Source organism: Zootoca vivipara, chromosome 6 (assembly GCF_963506605.1).
Source record: "Zootoca vivipara chromosome 6, rZooViv1.1, whole genome shotgun sequence".
NCBI classification, from domain to species: Eukaryota; Metazoa; Chordata; class Lepidosauria; order Squamata; family Lacertidae; genus Zootoca; species Zootoca vivipara.
In genome coordinates this window covers 51,958,685-51,983,988 of record NC_083281.1, presented here as the reverse complement: position 1 = coordinate 51,983,988, position 25,304 = coordinate 51,958,685, and the positions used below count along the sequence as shown (strand labels likewise).

Here is a 25,304-nt window from a genome sequence, read left to right as displayed (position 1 = left end):
AATTTGTTTGTCTCTATAAAAATATGTATTGTTCTTTCAGGCAACTGTTTTCCAAGTGTAGGTGACTGAAATTTTCTTTGTTAAACTGGAGTACTTTTTATCGTCTTCTCAACCCTCAAAAGGTGAAATGTTTTGAGTGCTATACTACTTAAGGATAAGTTTATGGTGAAAAACTGTGTTTGTGTGTATGTGGGAGATGATAGATGAGAAATAGATAGATTAGATAGATAGATAGATAGATAGATAGATATATAGATAGATAGATATACAGTATTAGTATAGCAATGGAGACTATAATTATGCAGTAAATTAGCTAATGTCCACTCTGGTGCCTTTTAAAGTACATCTTACATTTCTCCCCTCTCCACAGCACTTATATAAGTTATAGGGACTACAGCATATTTATTAAGAGTATTCAATTGTGTATAAAACTAGAGCAGACACAAGTAATGGTATTTGCTGAAGGATTCTTTATCATCTATTATTTATTTCATCTCTTTTATATGCCATTATAATAAATATTATGACAGAGAAAGCTTTTATGTTTCAAGTTATTGTAGTTCTCTTCACTTCCTTGCAGTCCTTCAGGAAAATGTAACCACACTTTACCTATATTTAATGTAAATCATCACTTGCATTAGAATGAAAAATCCCCTATTGGAAAAAGGCTCCTTCTTTAGCGTGGAGACATAAATGCACAATCATGTTTACTGCCAAACTACTGTACCATGCAGTGTTCATTTTTAAACAGTTTTTTAAGATGTAAAGTGAGTACATCACATATCATGAAAATGCTAGCTTTCTGAGTGTTTTCACTTTCTGGTTAAACTTCTGGCTTGATAAGCATTTTTCTAAATGTGAGTGTAAAATATTGTCAATTATGTTCTAAGAGGTTTTAATAGATTTGCTCTATGCAACATGAAGCATTTTCAGAATTAAATAAGAGTGTTATCTACTGCAGTTTTTCCTCAGGAGAAAGCACACACACAAATTTTTATATTGGAGGTGGGGCAGATAGAAATTATGAAGCATATGGTTTATATCCCTTTATTTTTCGTGGAATGTTTCAAGATTGTTGTTGTTGTTGTTGTTTAGTCATTTAGCCATTTCCGACTCTTCGTGACCCCATGGACCAGAGCATAATTACATAATTGTAATTCATAACTTAAAGGAGATAAATAACAATAACTAGAAGCATCTGACTCAAGGTCATGACAAAATGAAGTTAATATTTAAAATAACAGTAACAAAAACTTCCTAGTCCTCCTAGGTATGGAGATAAGCTTGTAAATATGAAGCACGTGTTAACAATGGTCAGGTTAAAAATCCAGACATGATAATTTAACTTCTTTTTTTCTTTTTCTTTTTTACATCCTATAGGTCTGCAGTTATTCTATGTGTTTCTCCCTTTATAATTTCTGTACTTCTATAGCATAATTTGTCTGGAATGCTCAGAAATATCACAACCACCACCATCATTACTTGTGACCTTATCAAGTCTGCTCCTTAAGCTGCTGAAGAAATACCTCTACTGATTCTTACTGCTCTCGATACCCAATGGCCTGATAAGTCTAAAAAGCTGCAGAAGTACAGAACACATGAGTTTAACAGTTTGAAATAAAGGGACATTGATTATCCTGGCAGTGAATGTATTGTTACAGGATGTTTCAGTTCACTGGCAGAACTGACTAGAAACCCATATTCATAGCTTGTATTTGTCATCTGTACATCACAATTGACCATTAATTGTATTTCAATATTTTTATTCTACCCCCAAGTGCAGCTTAGTTATTCCAGCAGATTTCTTCCTGTGAAGGAATAGTTGGCATTGGAACCCTCCCCCTCACATTTCTAATATTACAGGTGCTTCCTTTTTTGTTTTTGGAGCCAGTAGCAGAAACCTGCAACCTGATACCAAGAGCAAAGGCATTACCTGAGTAATAGTGTGTGGACTTGAATCACTGTTCCCAAGAGCATAGTAACTAACAGCTTGTGGTTTAGTCTGTTGAACTACTTGATGTTTTTTGACCCCTTGCTGTCCTTGTGTTTGTAGCACTATTTTTTATTTTCCCCTTGGAGATGTGAACAGAGCAAGAGAGAGAGAGAGAGAGGAGATAACCTCTGTTGCAAAGGAAAGTTGGCAAGAAAAAAGAAACCAATTGGTGGTCAATTTTTTGTCTTGTATTTTCATTTTAGTCAAGAGCAGCTTCTGACTGCTGATAGCTAACCCTGAGCAGACATTCTATGTTTTTTTATTTAAAAAAAATATACTAGAGTGGTGAGTAACCAGGATTGCTTCTTCTACCCACTTTGCAATATCCATTGTAGTGTTCAAGGTTGCATCTACAGAGGCATCCCCAGTGCTTTTTTTTCTTAAAAAAAAAACACAATCTCATTTTTCTACTCATATTGAAATACTGCCCCTCAATGAGGCTAAACTTAGATTTACAAAATGTTTACATTCTACATTAAAGAGTATATAATCCTGATTTCTTATTCTTCCTGTAAGTTTCGTCATTTCTGAGTACTCTGTTGCCATTCTTCTTTAGTTGGGACATTTTCTTCTTTCCATCTTTGGGCAAAAATCACTTGAGTGACAGTGGTCGCATACATAAATAATTTTTTGTATTGTCTCGGTAACTCTTAATCCCATAATTCCCAAAAGAAAAGCCTCTGGTTTCTTAATAAAAATTATCTTAAACATTTTTTCCTATTCATATATATCATCTCCTCAAAGGCTTTTACCCTTTACCATTCTAGAGTATCAGTATAGACCCATCATAAGGATTTATTAAGGCTGCTTGTAAGTTCTGTTACCTTATGCACAAATACTGTGATTAGTGTGGTTCATGCGTTTTGGTTTCTAGGGTTAATTTGTTATTTACTTGGGGGGGGGAATCAAAATGATAAATACTAATAAAACAACTTATTCTATTTATTTTGTGGTTCATTGGACTAAGAAGACTGAAGGACTCCTTTAGTCATCTAGCACACATCTGCCAAATTGTAAGGGTAGGTCAGCTGTACATATCACAAGGTATACCCCTGCTTCACAAATCAAGTTTTTTTTTTCTCCAGGAGGTTTTGCTCTGGTTCTCTAACCTCAGAATATCAGCTACTTCTAAGAACAATCCATCTGTCTTTAAAAGTGCTACAAATTGAGATCATAGCATTTGGCACTGTTTTCTATGCTTTCCAGGTTGATTTATGTCCATTGCAGGGTTCTAATGTTGAACGAGGAAATTTAAATGTGTAACTGTAAAGCTACTGTATTTGGTGTAACATGATATTGTGATACAAACAAGTTGATGTTGTTTATCTTTCTCCTTTGTGTTCTCTCATTTTAGCACAAAGCCAAAGTAGAAGCAATGACCTTAGACCTTGCATCTCTTCATAGTGTACAGGAGTTTGCTGAAGCATTCAAATCCAAGCATGTGTAAGTAATCGGGGAGAGGGTTCTGTATCAGAATTACTACCACTACATCAGCATCATAATTAGAAATAAATAAATTTATCAGATGAGCATAATCACTGTAAACTGAGAAACAACAATAGTTATGTAAAGCTTTGTTGCAAACACCCACATTTCTATAAACTTTTAGTGTGACTTAGGGGATAACTATAGATAACATGTTAACTTTGTAACTGAGCTCTTGTATCTTAAAAGAAAAGCAGCATCCAGGCAGGATTTTTTTTTGTGGCTAAAGGGCATTGTTTTTACATGCTGTATTTCTTGACTACAGTTGTGGGGGAAATCCACTTGCTTTTTCACACTGGCTGATGGACAATTTGTAGGAATGGTATGTAGGAAAGGGATAAGCGCTGCCTCTCTCTTGCCAGCCCCCTCCCTTATTGTACTTTGCATGATCCCCGGATGCTTGAGGCATAATGCATATGAAGGTTTCTCAGATCAGATGGAAACCTCTCCACTGTTCTCTTGTCTATGAAGTAATGATAAATAGGTGGTGGCTGGCAGGAGTGGGGCTCCCCTCTGGGGAGCTTCCCCTCTGGGAAGTCTTCTAGTTCCCATCATGCTGCTGATGTCACCAAGCCCTACAGGACTTTTTGGCCCCATTTCTGAGGTTGTGACTTTGCTAGAGATTCCAATACAGGGACAGAAATTGTGGATTATTCAAAAGGAGCAGAGCCAATTTATGACCACACCATTATGAAAACAATTAACCCTGAAACCTGTCAAAAATTGAGTCCATGCAGCAATCTAAATTTTGATCTTCCAAATTGCAGGTACAAATGGAAGAGAGCATTTTAATTTCATTGTACAGTTTCTTGATCTGTTCAATCTGTTTTAAGCTATAGTCTCTTGTGCTAACCTAAGCAAGTCGGCCCTATGTTAGTTCTACTCAGAGTGAACCCTTTGAAATGAATTCGCATGATAAACTTTGTTGTTGTTTAGTCGTTCAGTGGTGTCCGACTCTTCGTGACCCCATGGACCAGAGCATGCCAGGCACTCCTGTCTTCCACTGCCTCCCGCAGTTTGGTCAGACTCATGTTGGTAGCTTCAAAGCACTGTCCAACCATCTCGTTCTCTGTCGTCCCCTTCTCCTTGTGCCCTCCATCTTTCCCAGCATCAGGGTCTTTTCCAGGGAGTCTTCTCTTCTCATGAGGTGGCCAAAGTATTGGAGCCTCAGCTTCACGATCTGTCCTTCCAGTGAGCACTCAGGGCTGATTTCCTTAAGAATGGATAGGTTTGATCTTCTGGCAGTCCATGGGACTCTCAAGAGTCTCCTCCAGCACCATAATTCAAAAGCATCAATTCTTTGGCGATCAGCCTTCTTTATGGTCCAGCTCTCACTTCCATACATCACTACTGGGAAAACCATAGCTTTAACTATACGGACATTTGTCGGCAAGGTGATGTCTCTGCTTTTTAAGACGCTGTCTAGGTTTGTCATTGCTTTTTTTCCAGGAAGCAGGCATCTTTTAATTTCATTGCAGGTAGGTAGCCGTGTTGGTCTGACGTAGTCGAAACAAAATTAAAAAAATTCCTTCCAGCAGCACCTTAAAGACCAACTAAGTTTTTTATTTTGGTATGAGCTTTCGTGTGCATGCACACTTCTTCAGATATGTGTGCATGCACACGAAAGCTCATACCAAAATAAAAACTTAGTTGGTCTTTAAGGTGCTGCTGGAAGGATTTTTTTTATTTTGTTTTAATTTCATGACTGCTGTCACCATCTGCAGTGATCATGGAACCCAAGAAAGTAAAATCTCTCACTGCCTCCATTTCTTCCCCTTCTATTTGCCAGGAGGTGATGGGACCAGTGGCCATGATCTTAGGTTTTTTTATGTTAAGCTTCAGACCATATTTTGCGCTCTCCTCTTTCACCCTCATTAAAAGGTTCTTTAATTCTTCCTCACTTTCTGCCATCAAGGTTGTGTCATCAGCATATCTGAGGTTGTTGATATTTCTGAAAAACTTACACCACCCATTTCAATGGGTCTGCTTTCAGGTAATATAGGCTTAGTGAATATGGCAGGTTCCTCCCTGATGAGATTTCCAGACCCATAGATCTCAAAAATAGGCTGATTGCCTTTCAGTCCATTAATGAAGCCTCAATACATCTTTGGAATATCTTTGAAAAAGAAATTCTCATTTGCACTGTGAGATATTTGAACATCTTTACTTGACACTGGCAATTGGGCTGGATTTTACATTTTGGTCATTTTTAGCTAGATGAAGCCACCTAGATGAGCGTATGAATTTGTTTAAATGCATGATGATGATGATGATGATGATGATATATTATTTATACCCCGCCCATCTGGCTGGGCTTCCCCTGACACTCTGGGCGGCTTCCAACAAACTTTAAAATACATCAAATATCACAGATTAAAAACTTCCCTAAACAGGGCTGCCTTTAGGTATTTTCTAAATGTCAGGTAGTTGTTTATCTCTCTGACCTCTGATGGGAGGGTGTTCCACAGGGCGGGTGCCACTACCGAGAAGGCCCTCTGCCTGGTTCCCTGTAGCTTTGCTTCTCGCACTGAGGGAACCGCAAGAAGGCCCTCGGCACTGGACCTCAGTGTCCGGGCAGAACAATGGGGGTGGAGATGCTCCTTCACGTATACTGGACCGAGGCCGTTTAGGGCTTTAAAGGTCAGCACCAACACTTTGAATTGTGCTCGGAAACGTACTGGGAGCCAATGTAGGTCTTTCAAGACCATTGTTATGTGGTCTCGGCGGCCGCTCCCAGTCACCAGTCTAGCTGCCGCATTCTGGATTAATTGTAGTTTCCGGGTCACCTTCAAAGGTAGCCCCACATAGAGCGCATTGCAGTAATCCAAGCGAGAGATAACCAGAGCATGCACCACTCTGGCGAGGCGGTCCGCAGGCAGTTAGGGTCTCAGCCTGCGTACCAGATGGAGCTGATAGACAGCTGCCCTGGACACAGAATTAACTTGTGCCTCCATGGACAGCTGTGAGTCCAAAATGACTCCCAGGCTGCGCACCTGGTCTTTCAGGGGCACAGTTACGCCGTTTAGGACCAGGGAGTCCTCCACACCTGCCCGCCTCCTGTCTCCCACAAACAGTACTTCTGTCTTGTCAGGATTCAATCTCATGAAACATTGAACTAGATGAACCAATACCCTGACTTGATATAAGGAACTTTTCTCTGTTCTATACCCCACCCCCACCAGTTTCCTCCCCCCTCTGCACTCTGCATTCCTTGTTGCCTGAGCATGATCAGTCCTCTTTGGATTCCCCATACATGCTGATACCTTGTTTTTGAATGACAATTACCATGTGAGATTGCTATTAGAGGAAGTGATCAGCTAAATGGAACCAGCATGTTATTCAGATATATGACATATGCTACTAAACACCCATTCCAGGGGCCAACGGTGGAGGAGGACTGTTCCTTTCATGGTTTGTTGACTGCCTTAGAACATTTACTTAGAAACAAGATGATGGACTCAATTGACCTTTGGCTTGTGATTCAGTAGGGCATGTGCTCTTTTTTGTGTCTTTAAATTAGGCTGCATAATCACTGTTAAGAGACCTGTTAATTAAGGCTCCTTTTCTTTTCCCAAAGACTGGAGCATACAAATAAAATATTCTTTGTATTTTGAAACTCCATAAAGGTGGACATGATCTGCCTTGAAAAGAGGGACATGGCTTTCAAGAGGCATTTGCTTTGATGCTTTTGCACAAGATCTAACCAGCCATAAGGGGCATGTTGGGTAGATAAGCATGTAAAATATTTATGATTTAATATGTATAGTTAAAAAATCTTTTGCTGCAAATAAAGTAGTAAGCATTTTGCAGTTTTTATAGCTTAATGGTTAATGAGAGAATTTTTAAAGGGTATGTGTGCACAGTATTTTAATTAAAAATTTAATTTAAAATAATAAAGTCATGAAGAATATTACAAAGGGCAATAGCAATCAATGTAATGACCTAGAATTTTAAACAAAATACATTGATTAAAAGCACTCCAGAGGAATAAATAAATAAATAAATAAGAATGAAAATATTTGGGAAGTGTATGTGATTGTTTTGACACTTTTTAATGGAACTGAAATAAACCTTATCTCAGTCCTGAACTTTATAAACTAACATGTCACTATGAAGTTGCTGTTTCATCATTAACTGCTTCCAAGGGAATTTAACATTTTGGAGTGCAACTAGTTAGGCTGTGTATACAACTCATAGCTTCCTTTATAGATGTTATTAAAATAAGTATGTTAAAAAGGAGATGCTGATAGTGCAGGTAACCAACATGGGAAATTATATTAAAAATAAGCAATCCAAGAAGTTTAAAATCCCAGCTTTCCATCTTCCTTAGAACACGTGATACCATTTAAATAATGCAAATATTTGTAGTAATCCATTTAAAAAGAACACCAAAATAGTACTATATTAAGCACTTATTAGGACCAAGCTCATCAAAATGTTTCATCATGGTCAATGTGGAGTGAGCAAGTGGACTCTCAGGCCTCTCATGTACAATATTGGGGATAATAATGCTGACAACTTGCAGAATTACAATGAGACAATGCCTGTAGAGTAGTTTGAACACTCTAAAGCTCTGCAAATGTTAGGTATGCAGTAAGTCACACTGAATCACTAACCCAGAGCTTTCCAAACTTTTCATGTTGGTGACATGCATAATTTTGCCACACAGTAATTCAGCTTTACTAGCAAACTGGAGGTTAAACTAACTAGCCCTGGGAGGAGCGTGGGGAGCATTCGTACGACACACTAACATGTTGTGACACACAGTTTGGAAAGCTCTGCAACCCAATTCTTGGGAGAATTCTTATCAGTCCTCATATGTAACTATAACAGGCTTTTGGAGGGGAAATTCAAAGTTTGTGGAATGATAACAATATCAGCAAAAACAACAAAACTAAGGGTGGGGTGTCAACCCCAAAACAGCCCAATGTGGACTGTGTATGCTCAGTAGAAACATAACGCTAACTATGTTTTTAGGGAGGAGGGGACATAAACACTAGAAAGTGTTCATGGCATGGAGTATCCTGCAGAAGGGTATGACTGACAGGCCAGAACCTTGAACAGGATCACCCAACACCCCAACATTTTGTTGCAGATCCTACTTATTGTTGTGTGTTGCAAAATTTTATAAGGGACTGTGTTACATAGCTAGCACTCCACCCCTATTGTTTTAATTCTTTGTTGTGTTGGTTAGTTAGAAAATAAGGAACTTCAATTATTTTCTCCAAATTTCTCCATTTTAAAGAGATCCTACATGCGCCTATCAAATGTGTATCTTGTTTAGAAGACCAATTCCTTTCACATGTACTCCATTGGTGTGGGAACTGCTTCTTTGCCGCACAGTCCCACACTGCTGTATATACGCTGGTGTGTAGGACCATTTCTATGGGCAGTTCCCTCTTGGATCTTACACCCCTCCCCATGGAAAAGAGAAGTATAGCAGTTGGATGGGAAAGAACCACATGACTAGAATATTTGCGGGCCTCCCAGCAATATGGGATCACATTTTGGGGGATCAGTGTGTGTGTTAACGTTTTTGTCCAAATTTGTGAATTTGGAGATTAGTGAACCTATTTCCAAATTAGGAAATAGGTTGTGCCTTCCATAAAAAGGAATGCACGTTGTCTGCAAATGGAGGAGATGTGGTCTGAAAAAAGAACTGCTTCTCAGGTCAATAGGAGAAGTAAAAACTTGAAGGAAACCTGCTCTGACACAGAACTGAAAAGTCACATTACTGTTTCTATTTACCTTTGGGCTGTTGATGATGTTATCATCACAGACGGCTTTTATAGGATACAGGATATTTTTCTATGGGTCATAACCCCAGGGTATGATATACGTTAGTTGATGAAATCTAGATCGTGAAATCCTCCTTATCCACTCAAACCCATCCAGCCACAAAGGACCGCCTTGGTGATATTCAGGTGCTGCATAGTCCGCTCCTTTATACTCTTTATACATATGATTGTGTCGCTGCCCACCCTAGAAATAGGGTTGTCAAATTTGCAGATGACACAACCGTGATCGGGCTCATCTCTGATAAGGAGGGTGAAACTGAGTATAGAGATGAGGTGGAGCGGCTGACAGAGTGGTGCAGAGTCAACAACTTGCTCATAAACACAAAGAAAACTAAGGAGCTTGTGGTGGACTTTAGGAGACAGAAGAACGAGGTCCAGCCACTCTTGATTGACGGAATTTGTGTGGAGAGGGTAACAACGTTTAGATTTCTAGGCATTGAGTTACAGGAGGATCTGTCCTGGAGTGTTAATACAAGGGGGCTTGTGAAGAAGGCGCAGCAGAGACTGTATTTTTTGAGAATTTTAAGGAAAAACCATCTTCCACAAAAGCTGCTGCTGCCTTCTATCACTGTGCCATACAGAGCGTGCTCACGTACGGTTTATGTGTGTGGTACGGAAGCTGTACTTCCCAGGACAGAGCAGGGCTGTGTAGAATTATTAAAACAGCAGAGAGCATTATTGGCTGCTCACTCACCACCTTAGAACAAATTTACACCACCAGGTGCCATAGAAAAGCACTAGATATATCAAGAGATCCAACGCACCCTGGTCACCATTTCTTTCAGGTCCTGCCATCGGGACGGAGATATAGAACAATGCAGGCAAGAACGAGCCGTCTCAGGAACAGTTTCTTCTCTAGAGCAATTTTGGCCTTAAATGGAAAGCCCGGACTTTGAAGTCATCTTATTTTACTTGTTATTTTGTAGTATATTTACTGTTTTTAATTAGCTTTTGTAATTTTGGATTATGCGGAATGCTTTATCTGAGTGGATGTAGCAACCGAGTAATTTCGTTGTTCCCGCAAGGGGACAATGACAATAAAGATATCTTATCTTATCTTATCTGATCCACAGCACCTGAATTGCACCAAGGCGGTGCTTTACAATGAGATGCTTAGTGTTGCATGGTGGAGACAATCTCTGCTGTTTGTAACTGGACTTCTAAAATATATAACTGTCCAGTAAGCATTGGTACACTAATGTATAGTACAATCCTATACATGTGTACTCAAAAGTAAGTTCTATTGAGTCCAGTGGGTTTTACTCCCTAGTAAGTGTGCATAGTATTGCAGCCTAAGCATCCACTTGAGATGACGGCTCCAAATTCCCTTGAGACTGAACTCACACAGGTAGCTGCCTAACAGACCTGATAGTGTCTGTCATAGCTCCACTGAATATAGGTGCATATAGGCAACATGTGAGTCCTTGTGGGTAGGGAATCTGTGTTACAATTTGACTATGACACTACAAATCTTCCCGTCCCCATTACCTTACTTAGAAAACAAATGATTGCCAGTGCCTGTGTTTTACCAACATATGAAAACTATAAGTGACTTACCTACAAGGCAGCCTTTTTACTGTCAAGAGTGAATTATGTAAGTTTTGAGAATGGAAACATTTCTTCACCAATAAAGGAATGTCTTTTAATATGGATTCATTTATTTCAAGAAATCTTTACCTTGCCTTCTATATAGCATTCAGGGTGGTTTACTACACTTTGCAAAGCTTTGCAAAAAATAACAAGACAATTGTAGAACCCTGCTTAAAAAGAAAAGAAAAGCAAAAGTTGAAACTATCCAAAAATAAAGGGCTATAGCTATTAAAAATACCAACCTGTAGGAGTAGGTCCCAACAAGATATTGGAAATGTCTTCACACATTCATCGTTGTAATTAATTATACCATTTTCATACTTGATTGTGACTTTGGTGGTGTTTATATATATCTTTTTTTTAAAGGCATCTCCATGTGCTGATCTGCAATGCTGCTACTTTTTTGGCTCCTTGGCAACTGACTGAAGATGGTCTGGAGTCCACCTTCCAGGTGAATCACTTGGGACACTTCTATCTCATTCAGCTTCTTGAAGATGTTCTCCGTCGCTCAGTTCCTGCAAGAGTTGTGATGGTTTCCTCAGAATCACATAGGTGAGTTTTGACTCAGAACATGCTGTATGCCACTTAGAGATTTTTAAACTATTAAGTGATTTGTGAAATTCCTAAAGCATTTTCTTGGTGATCAAATGGAAAGTGGGTTCAGCTAGAAGTAACCATGCAGGGACATTCTTAATGTTTTAAATTTTTATTTATCCTTCTACACCCACACCCACACCCATTCTCAGCTCCAGGTCAACAGGATATATTGATAGCTTCCCATTGTCAGTTTTTATCTTCTGTAATGGAAATGAGGGGCAATAATTAAAGCAAAAGTTTCCATTTTTCAAATAAGAACTTCAGTACATAAAAATAAAAACTAATAAAGTATCCCATGAAATCAGTGTGTTACAGGACTTGAAACTGATATGGTTGCTGAATTTAAACCTTAGTACAGTGGTATCTCGACTTATGAAGACGATCTGTTCCGCGGCCGTCTTTGTAAGTTGAAGTCTTCGGATGCCGAAGCGCTGCTTCTGCGCATGCACAAAGCACGATTTTGCACTTCTGCGCATGCGCCGACCGCGCGCACCGCTTGGTGCAGGTGCAGAACGCGTGCGTGGGGCACGCACGGTGAAAAGACTTCAGGGGTTGTCGACTTTGGAAGTCGAAACCTTCGGAAGTCAAATCGTTCGGATGTCGAGGTATGACAGTACTCAGATGCAAGTCGCTAGTCATCTGTGAAGTTCACTTTGTGTCCTTGTTTCAGTCGCTCCTAATTGTACCTCATAAGGTTCTTAGGATAAAACGGAGAATGGAGGAACCTTGGCTGAGATCCCAGGAGTCATGTGTCATGTTCTGAGCCTGCACTAGGATTTTTTGGTGTGACTTCCTGCTGCTGCTCCACATCCCCCACCTGGCTGGGAAGCATCTCTGCTACAACATGGGGAGGGATGCTTGTTACTTATGCTAAGGGTTGTTTTTTTAAAAGAAGGATTCTGCCCTATGTATGCTTTCAGGTCCTTGGAGGAAGACTGGAATACATACCTAAATGCTGAGTAAAGGATCCAGCACTGAGACTGGATGTTACATTGAGATATGTCTCTCTTAATATTTGTAAAGTCCTTCTTTTTTGAGCAATATTAGTATGAATGCAGGTTTTCTGTGTTGTTTGAGCCATTGATTTTGGTAGGAGATGGAAAAATAATTGATTAAATCTGAATGGCATGACCTTTATTGATTTGTCATTCAACAACTTCAATGCCATACAAAGAAGAATGCACAGTTATTCTTACTGGAGAAACAATGCAATTAAGGTCTTAAAGATTGAATCCAATTTTCTTTCTGTTTTTTTCTTTGTTTGAAAACAACAAAAATTAAGGAGTTGAATATAGGCATTAGCCATATCAATGTAATAATAGAAGTGATGTCTCTAGGATTTTTAATTTTGAAAGCAGGCCTCTTTGATTGAGATTTCAGTTTAAAAATGTCACAGTTGCTCTTAGAAGTGCAATTTTCTACTGCTCCTAGAAGTCCAATTGGCAGAAAAATATGGAAAATTCCATCTGATTTTAGCTGTATTTGTGGCAGTACATTGAATACAGGAAATGCTTGGTAAAAAGGCAAAAAGAAATAAATCTAAAATGTTTAATGTATACTCTGATACATTACATTACAAAGCTAGTGCCCCCCACAAACCCAGCAGTAAGAATATCTGACGGATTTTAAAAACCTTTCTTCTGTTTTGTTAAAACAAAGTGCTATTGACTAAGCACATTTTGGGTTTGGAGGGTACGTAAGTTGTCCCCTCCACCCTGTGGTATATTTTATTGACCTACTATGAAGCTTACTTTTTTAAAATCATGTTTCCCTGAAATGTAACCCCTGGGACCTGTCAGAGGGAGACCAGCCAAGGGTCAGGCTGAACCCCTTTATCACTTCCCAACATAAGGGCTTATGGTTTAAATGATACACTGCAGATAGATTTACTTTAACCATTTTAAATTTATGGCAGCTGAAATGAAAGGAAGCAATTGAAAATGTCCATAATAATCCTCCCTAGTGTTAAGACATGAAACATCTAGTAATTAGGTAGTAAAAAAAAAAAAATCTTGGATGGCCTTATCTTTGCAAATCACTCCAGGTTTGTGAAAGCTAGTAGCGGAGTCCCATTACAAGAGAGGGAGGCTACCGCAGGGCAGGCAAGTTTAGCACTAGAAATAAATCTGCCAACTCCAATCACTTGCCAGATGTGGAGGGCACAATGGGATATGTATAAATGAGCTGTTATTTAATGGGAGATTATGTTGAATTGTCAGCTGCTTGTTTCTCTGTGTATAACGCTGATGTCCAATAGTTTTTTCAAATGACAACTTTGCTTTAGAGATATTTCTTCTCTCCCTCTCCCTCCCTTGGTGTCATGTGCAGCTTAAGTTCATGTTTTGTAAAGCTTTAAAGCTTGATGAAATAAAGGCAAAAATAACACAAAGACAACCCAACATAAAGTTGGAACATTCATCGCGTAATTGAGCAAGATCAGCCAAGTTTTATGGAAACTTATTCCCCAATAAGTAAATGGTGTGATTCCAGACCTAACAACTAAAGCAACTAATTGCATTTCCATTTGTAGGGGGCTTGTCATGCATTAAATCATACTTAAACATATAAAATAATCATTGAAAAGGGCTGCTAGTTTTATAGTGTTGAAATGCCAAAGGGAGCTTGTTATCCACTACATCTTATTATGTGTATGTATTTTGCAATCTTTCTGAGAATGCCAGAGCCAGTTTTGGTTACTATTTTTCTCCCCCAATGCCTCAAGAGGTGGCAACATTCCACTCTTCTTGGATAGAAAAAAAATATTTGAAGAATGGCCTCTGTCTTGGGAGGAGGAGCTGTTCTTTTTCTTCCTTTCAGATGTTGTATGAATGAATGTTGGGGTCAGGGGGTCAGAGATCATACACACTACCCCCACTCCACATATTTATTTGAATGTCCACATGAAGTCTAGTCACTCATAAGCTCTCTATGCCACCAGGAACACCAAAGAAGCAGGAGAGAGACCTATGGACTAAGTAGAACTTTAAATGAACACCCCATACCTTATTATAAAGTTTGGGGTTGTAATTTCCACAACATCTAGAGTTAGAGATTCTGATGTTTTACAAAAGAAGCACCTATCTTCTAAGATTAAGGGTGAGCTCCTAAATATTAAATTGGTTGATCTTTAAGATGCCACATTATTGCCACAAGGCTCTCCCCCCCCCTTCATGGCACAGACTAACAAAGGTACCCTTATGGAAATAGGTTGTAAAGCCTGTTTTCTGGAAGTAAGCCCCAGTGAACCTATTGGGGCTTGCTTCTCAGTGAGCATCCATATAGAGGTAATCACACTGTAAGCATTCCCCCCCCATCTATTTAGTCTGTATTTTTAAGCCTCATGCTTGATCCCTTCTCTTTAGGTATGATAGACAGTACCAGTCCGGGTATAACTTGCCACCAAGCAAAGGCAGGCCCCAACAGTGGTGCATCCTCAAGTTGGGGGTGTTTGCACCTGATAAGTGTTTTCCGTTACAAGCAAAACACTAATTCAGCTGCAGTAGGTGACCTGCATCTACATAGCTAGACTAGTCAGCTAACAAGATTAGGATGCTAACTGCTTGGGGTAGATCAAGGATTGTGAACCTGAGTAGCATTGGTTTCACAGGGACCACTGCTGCATTTCAGGACCCTAACCTCCCCAGAGTTCTCCGGATCTCATCTGACTGCAGCAAGCAAAAAAGATTCAGCATAGCACAGAATTTAGAGGTTTATTCCAGCCTACAGGAAAGGTCTACAAGAAACAAAATTTGGAAAAGTCTGCATAACATTTGAAAAGTAGAAGCACCATGTTTAAACATACACTTCTGCCATTTTTTGCCCCTTATTTCTTGTTTATATTCAGTTTAATAAACCACCAATATAAGGGCAGGCAGATGGCTATCTAGAAAAAATTCCTTTTCATGTAGAAGTCTTCAGTTTTTTTGCTACCTTGTTATTATTAAAAAAAGAAAAGAAAAGGAAGGAAGGAAGAAACAAACAGCTGGTGTTTAATGACTCTGTCAGACCCAATTAAAAAACATCAACTAGTTACTTTGATTTGTGCTCAGTCATGCCATGGGTATACTTAAAAACATTAGACTCCGCCAGAGCTCATTTTGGCTTTGTTCACATTTATCTTTTATACCTTTAAGGCTATTGATGGCATATAACCAATGTTACAGCCCCTTTCTAGCCATCAATTTTTAATCTAAAAAGATTCTAAGAAGCAGCAAGTCTCATGTGTAGTTACTTGGGCACTTAAACTCCAGGGTATGCATTACTTGTGTACTAGAAACAAAATAAAAAATTCCTTCCAGTAGCACCTTAGAGACGAAGTAAGTTTGTCATTGGTATAAGCTTTCGTGTGAATGCACACTTCAGATACACTTCAGGTATCTGAAGAAGTGTGCATGCACACAAAAGCTCATACCAATGACAAACATAGTTGGTCTCTAAAGTGCTACTGGAAGGAATTTTTTTTATTTTGTTTCAACCACAGCAGACCAACATGGCTACCTACCTGTAACTAGAATTATGTACTAGAAGTGGGAGAAGATAAATGATGAAGGCTGTTCGGTTACTATGCTTTGAAAGCCAAAAAATGTGATCTCAAAATATTTACAATTTCTGCTTAACACAATTATAGTGCTTTTTTAAAAAAAGAAAAAAGAAAGAAAAGAAAGAAGAAAGAAAAGAAAACTCATTGTAAGGGAAGAAATCAGGCAGTAGAAGAAAACAGTTCCTGTAGTAGAATTGCAACCCTGAAAATAAAATATTACTATTTCTACTGTTCTCAAACAATGAAACTTCAGTCAGCGGACTGGACACACCTGCTCTGGGCTTTGTATACTCTCACCAGCTGGAAAGGATTGTATCAACTTCTTTCCTCCAATGAATTTCTCCGCACTCACTGTAAGATGTATGGACACAATGTATGGTATTCACAGAGATAGGCTTTACTGCCTTTAGTTAAAAAGAATGGGCCATGACTCCATCAGGGAGACTTTCCATCAAATATATGATGGCTGCTGTGCCAATACAGCCTCTAAGCTCCAGAATCCCACCATGCAGTCGCAGTCCTGAACCTTTTAAGGAGGAACCTGGATCCACTCTTGCCAACCTCTCCCACACTGCCTAACAAATTAGCTGCTATTTCTGGTTTTTTTATTTAAAAAACAGTGGTCTAGCAGCCATGCTGAACTTTTTTTAAAAAAACTAACCTACATGAGTATAATAATTATAATAATCTGATACTGATAAAAACCAGTCAGGCCCAGAGAGTGTGAATTGACAGCGGAGATGCAGATGGTTCTTGTTGCTATCAAAGGCATAATGCAAATATGTAGGCTAAATCATATGGGCAGGGGGAGCAGGAGTAAGAGACAAGAATCTGCTTGGAATCCATTCTTGTCAGATCTTGTAAAATGCAACTGTCCATTTTTGAATCCAGTAAGTTAATAGTTGTCATCCTAATGCCATTAGGCTTTACTACAAAATGCCAAGAAGCACTCTGCTAATTTTTGTGTTGTAGAACACATTCCAGTGTTCCATTATTGGTCTTGGTAAGTCTAGAAATCAAGGTACCTATACCTTGCCAATTTGGGCAATCAAATGTGTTTCTACATATCTGATTACCTTTCCAGGTGGTTTTTTTTAAAAATAAATAAATGGTTTCCCAGTTGCCACTATCTTCACCCCGCTATAAACATCAGTGGATCAATAAATATTTTGTATGCCTAGAATGTGCTCTCCTTCAGAACCAGATATATGTTCTGATGTTCATAAGATCCAGCAGTAGCTGGGTCTTGTCACAGTGTGTTTTGAAAACAAAAACACCTACTCCTTGGAGAAACGTTTGAAGAAAAGTCATATGAATTCAGCCTTTAATGCTTTTCTTTGGCTTATTAAGGCTCAGTAACACAAAGTTAGCAAATCTTGTTTTAGATTCCTGCATCCTTCCCATGTGTGCTTTGTTTATTTAATTTGGTTGCTTGTTTATTTGTTTGTTTATTTATTTTGCCTAAAATCAGTATGGATTATACAATAAAACAGGCCATTTCTGCAGGTTTAAATAGATAAATTCATTGCTTCTTTATCCAAATGTCTTTAAGTAAAAAAAAGCAAGTGTGTTAATTTAGGAGGCCAGAATTGGCATGTCTTACAGAACTATGTGAGTTTAGCAACAGTCAAATATCATATGGATGGTCATTCCAGTGGTGGTGGAGAGCTGAAAGTGAAAGAAAGAGAATGATAAATCTACTCCCTCATATGATATGGACCTAATTATGTAGACCTTAGCCGTTTTCCATTTCATTTTTAGGAAGTTGGAAAGTTAAGTTTTTAGTTTATAATGACCCAATTTACTTGATATATAACACTATACTGCTGATGTCTGTGGAGCAAATGCCCTTCTTAACCAAGAGAAGAATTTAGGAAGACTAGAACTGTTTATTTGTTGATTTTTAAAGGTTCACGGATATTAAAGACAACTCAGGAAAACTTGACTTCAACACACTTTCTCCATCAAAGAAAGAATACTGGTCTATGCTGGCCTACAACCGGTCTAAGTTGTGCAATATTCTTTTATCCAATGAGCTGAACCGCCGCCTTTCTCCCCATGGGGTGACATCAAATGCAGTGCATCCTGGAAATATGATGTACACATCCATTCATCACAACTGGTGGCTGTTTACCCTGCTGTTTACCTTGGCTCGCCCTTTCACTAAATCCATGGTAAGTGAACTATGTTTTATACATCTTTGGATTATTAAGTGTGCTAGATTTTCAGAAATCCTGCTGTAACTTTCTTATTTCAGCAACTTTCTTAACTGCTAACTTCAGCAGTGGCTACCATAACCATGAAACTCTGAATAAAAGAGTATGCATTTCTAGCTTGCTTTGATTGCTTTTTGATAGACAGTTGTGCATTTTCAGTGTCATGCAATTCTGTGCATATATGTTGTGTACAGTGTGAATATCAAGTGAGTCTTTGCTGAGTAGTGGATCAGAAATGTGAGAGAAGAGAGAGGTGGAACTGCAGATAGCATTATGCTTGGGAGATGCTATAACGATGGGATTGTTAGAAGAAAAATAAATGCTGACATCTTTTTGAAAGCAGAACAACAACTCTGAAATATATGAATGATTAACTCCATAGTGTCTCACTGACTTTCATAACATCTAAAATTGGAGCTGTTTTCATATACAGTACTGTCATACCTCGGGTTACGGCTGCTTGAGGTTGTGTGTTTTTGGGTTGCGCACCGTGCTGAATCTGGAAGTCCCAGAATGGGTTACTTCCAGGTTTCAGCGCATGCGCATGCACAGAAGTGCTAAATCATGCTTTGCGCATGATTGCAACCTGCGCATGCGCAGATGTGGTGCTGTGGGTTGTGAACTGTGCGAGTTGTGAATGTGCCTCCCGCATGGATCACGTTTGCAACCCGAGCGTCCACTGTACTTGCTACAGTTCTGCCTTAAAACAAAATGTTTGTGTTGGCACCTAGGGAAGCAGAAAAGTATCAAATCATAAGGCTGCAAGAGCTTAGCAGATGTTTCAGTGAATGGAATTTTCAAATTCTTTAGCATTAAAAATAGCTAGAAATCTGATGTGCTTGGGTTACACTTTCTGTTTCGGTGCAGAGCCAACCATTGTGCTTGAGTTTTAACAGATGTGCTGTACATTTTTTTCAAGTGGATGGGAATATAACACTACTACTGCTGTGTAGTTATAAATTATAATCAGAAAAAATTCTTAACCTTAGATAGGTATAGTGAAATAATTGTATGCTCAAGCAATATGCCTGCATGTATATGCCCCAGTGCCACTAAGAGGATCCATGCTGGTAAGAAGATTAAAGCATACATATTTCTTGCTGGATTGGTCAAGTGAGATACACATTTGGATACACCTGAATATTTATCTGACTGATAAAGGTGAGATATACTGTCCTGAATAAATACTAATACTTTTTTTAAAAAATGAAAGCTCAGATTCTAGGGGTACCTGCCCAGGGGTATTCCTAGAAACCTTCATGGGCACCTTGTTTATATCATCCATTTTACTGATTCAGTAAAATTGCTCAGATAAGTTAATGATAGTTTAAAGGAGGATTTGAAAAGCAATACTTTAAAATAAAAATCCTGCTTTATTATTTTCAGTTTTTTCATTTTTAGCACACGTATGACTTTACCTACTAAAGCTGACAGTACTTAAGCAGTGGACACATGGTGCAGTAGATTCGTGGATGGCACCCAATATGCTTACCTTTCCTTAGCTGAATGCCAACTTGTTCTCCACCTTCTTCTTTAATTAAACTTTAAAATGAACAATGAAGAGTAAGAACAGAGAAACACTTGAGATTATTGCCTTGGAAGAAAATGATCTGCACCCTAGAGAAAGCCAATTGCACATAAGCAATTCCCCAGTGGATCATATTTAGACTGGGTGTCAGCACAAAACTCTTGACATTGAATCCTCCCTCACAGACCAAGTCGTCAAACCATCTTTGATCATGCTTTATGCAACAGCAGTTTCAGTTATTAAGCCTCCTACAGGGTTTGCTTCTGGCAGGCTAAACCACTGTTATTTCTTTTTTCTTTTTTAAAAACCCAGCCAGGATCAATACAAATAGAGGCAGAAATCCTGAAATCCCTTGTTCACAGTGGGCACCACTGAAGTGGTTTTGAGGCTGTATTCTGGCAGTTCAGGGTGCCAGTTCATACTGAAGTAATTAAAGTTATGCGCTCTCAATGGTATAACTATTTTGATTCTAGTTAGCTTGTAGGCAGATCTCAAGTACGGAAGAGCTTGCATTAGTGTTAGTGAAGTAGTGGGTAACCTGCCCTCCTCAGTTCTTAATCTATGTTTTTGCACTTCAACTCTTGCCATCACCAGCCTGCATGGACAATGGTCAGGGCTTATGGAAGTTGTAGTCCAGTAACTACTGAAGCACCACAGGTTCTCCACCCCTGGTTTAGTGTATAATATTTTCACTATATATTGGTAATTTGGTAACTTTAATATAATATCTTACCAATGTTGTTCAGTCCTCACAAAAGTAAGATGTTTAGTCAAATACTCAAGAAATCAAAAGTCACATGCAAAAAACCAGGAGAACCAGTCAAACATACAAAAAGCTGAGAGAACCAGTCAAACCCCCCAAAAAGCTGAAGAGAAAAGTAAGTTTTTCCAGATAGTAAAAAAGACCAGGGACAAATTGGTCAAATTACTTTATAAATGTGTTATAACACTGTGACACCAGATGGTGATGTAGAGCTGAAATCACAACTCAATGATATTTTCCATTGTGAGCTTTACAACTTTTTTAAAACAGCATTTTCAGTGGTTTTTATAGCTGGGTAGATCTAGCCCCAGTAATCACAGGCATAGCTGGCCTGAATGCCAGGATGACTCCTGCCTGTCATGGCCAGCAGGAGGAACAACCCTAGTGAGAAAAGTCATCCATCCCTATCACAACATAAACATTCAAGCTCAGTAAGAAATTCCATTTTTCCTTCATTTCCTAACAGCTGGAGCTTGCAGAGGAGCAATTCCAAATAGGTTGCCCCCTTAGGCATGATATGGTTTCACACACTTGGGTGCATAAACTTACATCTGTCTGTATAGCTGGAGGTCAACTGAACAATAATATGTAGAAGGTTTCTTAAAGTGTGCTTTGTGTAGTGATATTGATACTTCTTCCTGACCTTTAGGAATGGCTGGGTTGCTTTACCTTACTCTGTTCTTTATTTCTGTTCATGCCATCTTTGTAAAAATGCCACACCACTTTAAACCTTTCCCCAATCAGTTTCATATGATGGGTTCTCTTTAATCATTTACATTCTGGGGGAAATCAAATATTCCATAAGAAGCCAAAGTAATCTAGCTGAATATATAGTGTTTGTGCAGCTGGATATTTTATTTATTTGAAGTATTGCGAGAACTCTCTTCTGACTTTACAGAAAAAAGGATGACGAGTAAACAGTAAGAGGGTCCAAGTAATCTGAACCTGAAAGTCCCTTCTTTTAGAGCAAAGTCATAACATTTTCCATGTTCCAAAAAAGAAAAAGAAGTCTACAAAGCTATATAATGCTCTTATAGTACTTCTTACTTTGATCAGTCTTTAAAAGTGTTGATATTACCAGATAGAAAAATAATAATTACTGTCTATTCTATGACATTTCATTCATCATTACTTATATTTTTTGGCTAGGCACAATACACATATAACATTAACATTTTAAAATGAATTTTCCTTGCCTTTTTCTGTTCTGTTCTGTTCTTTCACTAAATGTTTTAAGATGTTTAAATATCCCGTCTTCTTTCAGAGGTATTGTTGAAGCTGTTCAATACTCTGATTGTACAAGATATTTTGAACTACTGTTCCATATTTTTAAAAATAAAAGATGCAGGGAATGTGTGGAATTTGCAGGGAATTTGTGCATAGTGCAATCCAAGCATGGGTGCCAGCTTGGAAAAAAATGGGGTATCCCAGATAAGCCCCACCCCACATAATTGATCACATGATGCGGGACACACCCACCATTTGAATGGTAATGCCCATGAACTTTTGGGGGGAAGCTCCCTCTAATATTTTAGGGGGTGGGGTAAAGGGACTTCAGCCCCTAGGAGTTGGTTTTTAATTTTCAAGTTTATTTTTTAAAAAATTATACCCTGATTTTTGATGAGCCTCCCCCACAAAGCAGCTTCCAGTTTATTATTGATTATTGTTTTGCTGTTCTTTGAACATTGTTAGTGGAAAGGCATATAAATTACTGTAATAGTAATGAATCATTCCCAGCAAAGATTCAGGTACAGCCACTCACAGCTATGGCCCAGCACTGACTAAGAGTCTCTTGCTGATTGTTCATAGCTGCATTGACCACCAACATACAGCAGTCCTCCATCTGGCCCCTGAGTTTAAATATCTAGAGACAAAGGAGTGCTTGCTAGCTGGGTTTTGTCTGCTGTTACTCTTGGCATGTGCAGTAATACCCAGTATCACATTTCGGTGTCTCCTTACTGCTGACATTCACTAATCACCTTCAGTGTTGTGTTTGAACAACCTTCAGCTTATTTGTACTAAGACAATATAAGTAAAAGGTGGATTCAGTTTAGCACATTTGAACTTAAAACACAAAATGCATACAACAAAATAAAACAAATAGAAGAAAAGAAAAATAATCTCACAAATTTTGTTGATGTGAAAATACTTCACTACCTTCCTCTAAAGACTGTTGTGTGATCTTATCTAACATGATTTATCATGCATGTTGAAATGATTGATCCTGTTTGGCCTTTTCATTCAATTATGAAAGAAAGGGGAATAAATATTACTGAATTGATCACTCAGTGTTCAATATATAAATATGGATTTATCTTGTCCATTACTTATTTCAATTATTGTGGAAATATTGATTGCAAAACACACACAACCGTAATGCACTTTAAAACTTTCCAGTTCAGGTATGCATATTGCTTAGGATTTTTTGGGAGGGAGGGCTGTCAGAATAGGAAGGAGACATTTGTGCATCATTTTATTTTTCTGCTTTCTAGAGTTTTTAGATTAGTCATTTCAATCTCTTCTTGGCAATAGGATAACAAATATAAAGATCATCGTCAAATTGCATCCATTATTTTAGTGAAACCACATATATTTGCAGTTAATACCAATATTGATATAGCAAACTCTTCTGTGTGTGCCAGAAATCCATATACAGTACTTGAGGAATTTTATTAATTGGAAAAACATTCCATAGAAAAGAGATAAATATAATAGTCACATTTAAAATAAGTTATTTTTTATGAATTCAAAAAGGTGTTCCTGTAGAAAACTCTTGTATACAGTGGTGCCTCGCTAGACGAAATTAATTCGTTCCACGGGTCTTTTTGTATAGCGAAAAATTCGTCTAGCGAATCCCATAGGAATGCATTGATTTTTTTGGATTCTTTTTTGCCCATAGGAACGCATTAATTGAATTTCAATGCATTCCTATGGGAAACCGCGATTCGCTAGACGAATTTTTCGTAAAACGCATTCGTCTAGCGAGGTAACCTCCGCTCGAAAAATCATTTCGTTAAGCGGAAATTTCGTTAAGCAGGGCATTCGTTAAGCGAGGCACCACTGTATTTATCTTCAATATATATGCATTGCATGTTTCTGAAATAGTGACGTATTCCAGGTATAACCTTTATTCTTCCTTATTTTGGATAGGTTATATATTATTATTTCCTACCATACTTATTTCTCCCTTTCTTGTTAGCAAATTGGCATCTCAAGGTGACTGATATAGAGTGGTTGGTTTACACTTACGGTGGGCCATGTTTAGTGGCTACATTTCCATACCAGCTGTAAATACCATCTACCCACACTTATATGGCCAAATCACGTTTCGGATACAAATTTTGGGGCAGGGGAAATGCCTCTGCATTTCTTAGATTATTTCAAAAATAAGAGGAAGAAGATTTCCTCTCTCTACTTCAGAGACACATATTACTCTGCCAGCTTGAATAACCGGCCATGTTTCAGCCCCCAAAACAAATGAAAGTGTGTGTTATATTTTTACACTGTTGTCAGATGCTATTGGTTTGTCTTTTTCAGAGTTCTATTTATTTCAGTAAATGCTGTTACCTCCGCAGCTCTACTTTCTTAGACTTCCATCAGAACCGTTCTCTTGAGGTCAAATAAATGATTATCAACTTTTTTTTATCCATGTTATCCATTTTGCTGCTGACACTTAGAAGTTCCCTGGTTATTTATTTATTTTGTTTGTTTTCTGTAGTAGAGCAAAGCCACCAGATCATAATGTTAACTGTCACTTTTTGGCAAACAAAGGCTGATGCATCTTCAGCCTGAAAGTGAGGGTAGGAAACAATATACCCCTTATGTTTGTGATACGACATGCATTTTATTGAATTATGAACTAGCCAAGGCAGAGTGAAGTGAATGCTGAATTTTAAAAATGAGATCACTTCCAGCTAGCCAAGCCACACTCTGCTCTTTGCCAATAGATTTAGTCCTCATATACACATTCAGTACAAGTAGAATTACCACTTTCCAGTTCTCAAAGCTGAATGGCCTAATTAGCATATTTTAGTAATTGTTGCTGATTAAGAAAATCAAGTAATAGTTTAGGAAAGGGCTAAGCAACTCCAACCCCCCCCATATTTTCCACCCCAAATTATTCCCATCAAATGGGGCAACAGTTTCTTCAGAGGCCTCCAGATCGGTTTAGTTTGGGCCCATTATGCCAAAAATTGGGTGAAATCATGCCAAAGTAAAAACAAACAAACAAATTACCCACCTGCAACAAGATTCTGGTTCAGTTGCACAGTTACTCCTAACTATGCTGCTACCTTTTGTTTGAAGAGGGAAATGAACATGCTAGAGGCCAGTCACAGCTATATTGTAATCTTATATTTCTCTATTGTATTCTGCGGGAATCTCTACTTCAGGGTACACTTGAATTTTGATCTTGCTGGTCATGCAAATATTTTGTGTGGCCCTTTGCAATCCTAGAACCCATCTCTGTGGGGTTTGCTGATGCATTACAGTGCATATCATCCTTAAAATGTGTGCTAATTGAAAAGCTTGAGGTTGTTGTTGGCATCCGTCCATCTCAAGAGACACTGGAGTGTGCCTCCGGGGATGAAGTTAAAGCACTGTGTCAGCAGCACTACAGCGACCTCCCTAGGGTCCAATCCTGGGTGGTGTGTATGGAGATCCTGGGTTGCCCAGTTGATAGGACCCCCATACCATAATATGTGTAAAGTTATGTAGGTTTGGTGTGGTCACTGAAGAAGATACTGTTCAGCTCCCTGTGCAAGGATACAACCCCCCCTGAAGGCTTTTTTGTTG

General features: G+C 38.6%; 1 protein-coding gene across 3 annotated transcripts in view; it reads left to right on the top strand.

Moving 5' to 3' along the window:
• Positions 1–25,304, top strand: part of WWOX (WW domain containing oxidoreductase) — a 543,814-nt gene that overhangs the window by 119,642 nt on the left and 398,868 nt on the right. For all 3 annotated transcript variants that reach the window (XM_035117487.2, XM_035117488.2, XM_035117485.2), the window contains 3 exons: positions 3,348–3,436; positions 11,233–11,418; positions 17,913–18,177. In XM_035117487.2, coding sequence (XP_034973378.1) covers positions 3,348–3,436; positions 11,233–11,418; positions 17,913–18,177 — 540 coding nt within the window. The remainder of the gene's footprint in view (positions 1–3,347; positions 3,437–11,232; positions 11,419–17,912; positions 18,178–25,304) is intronic.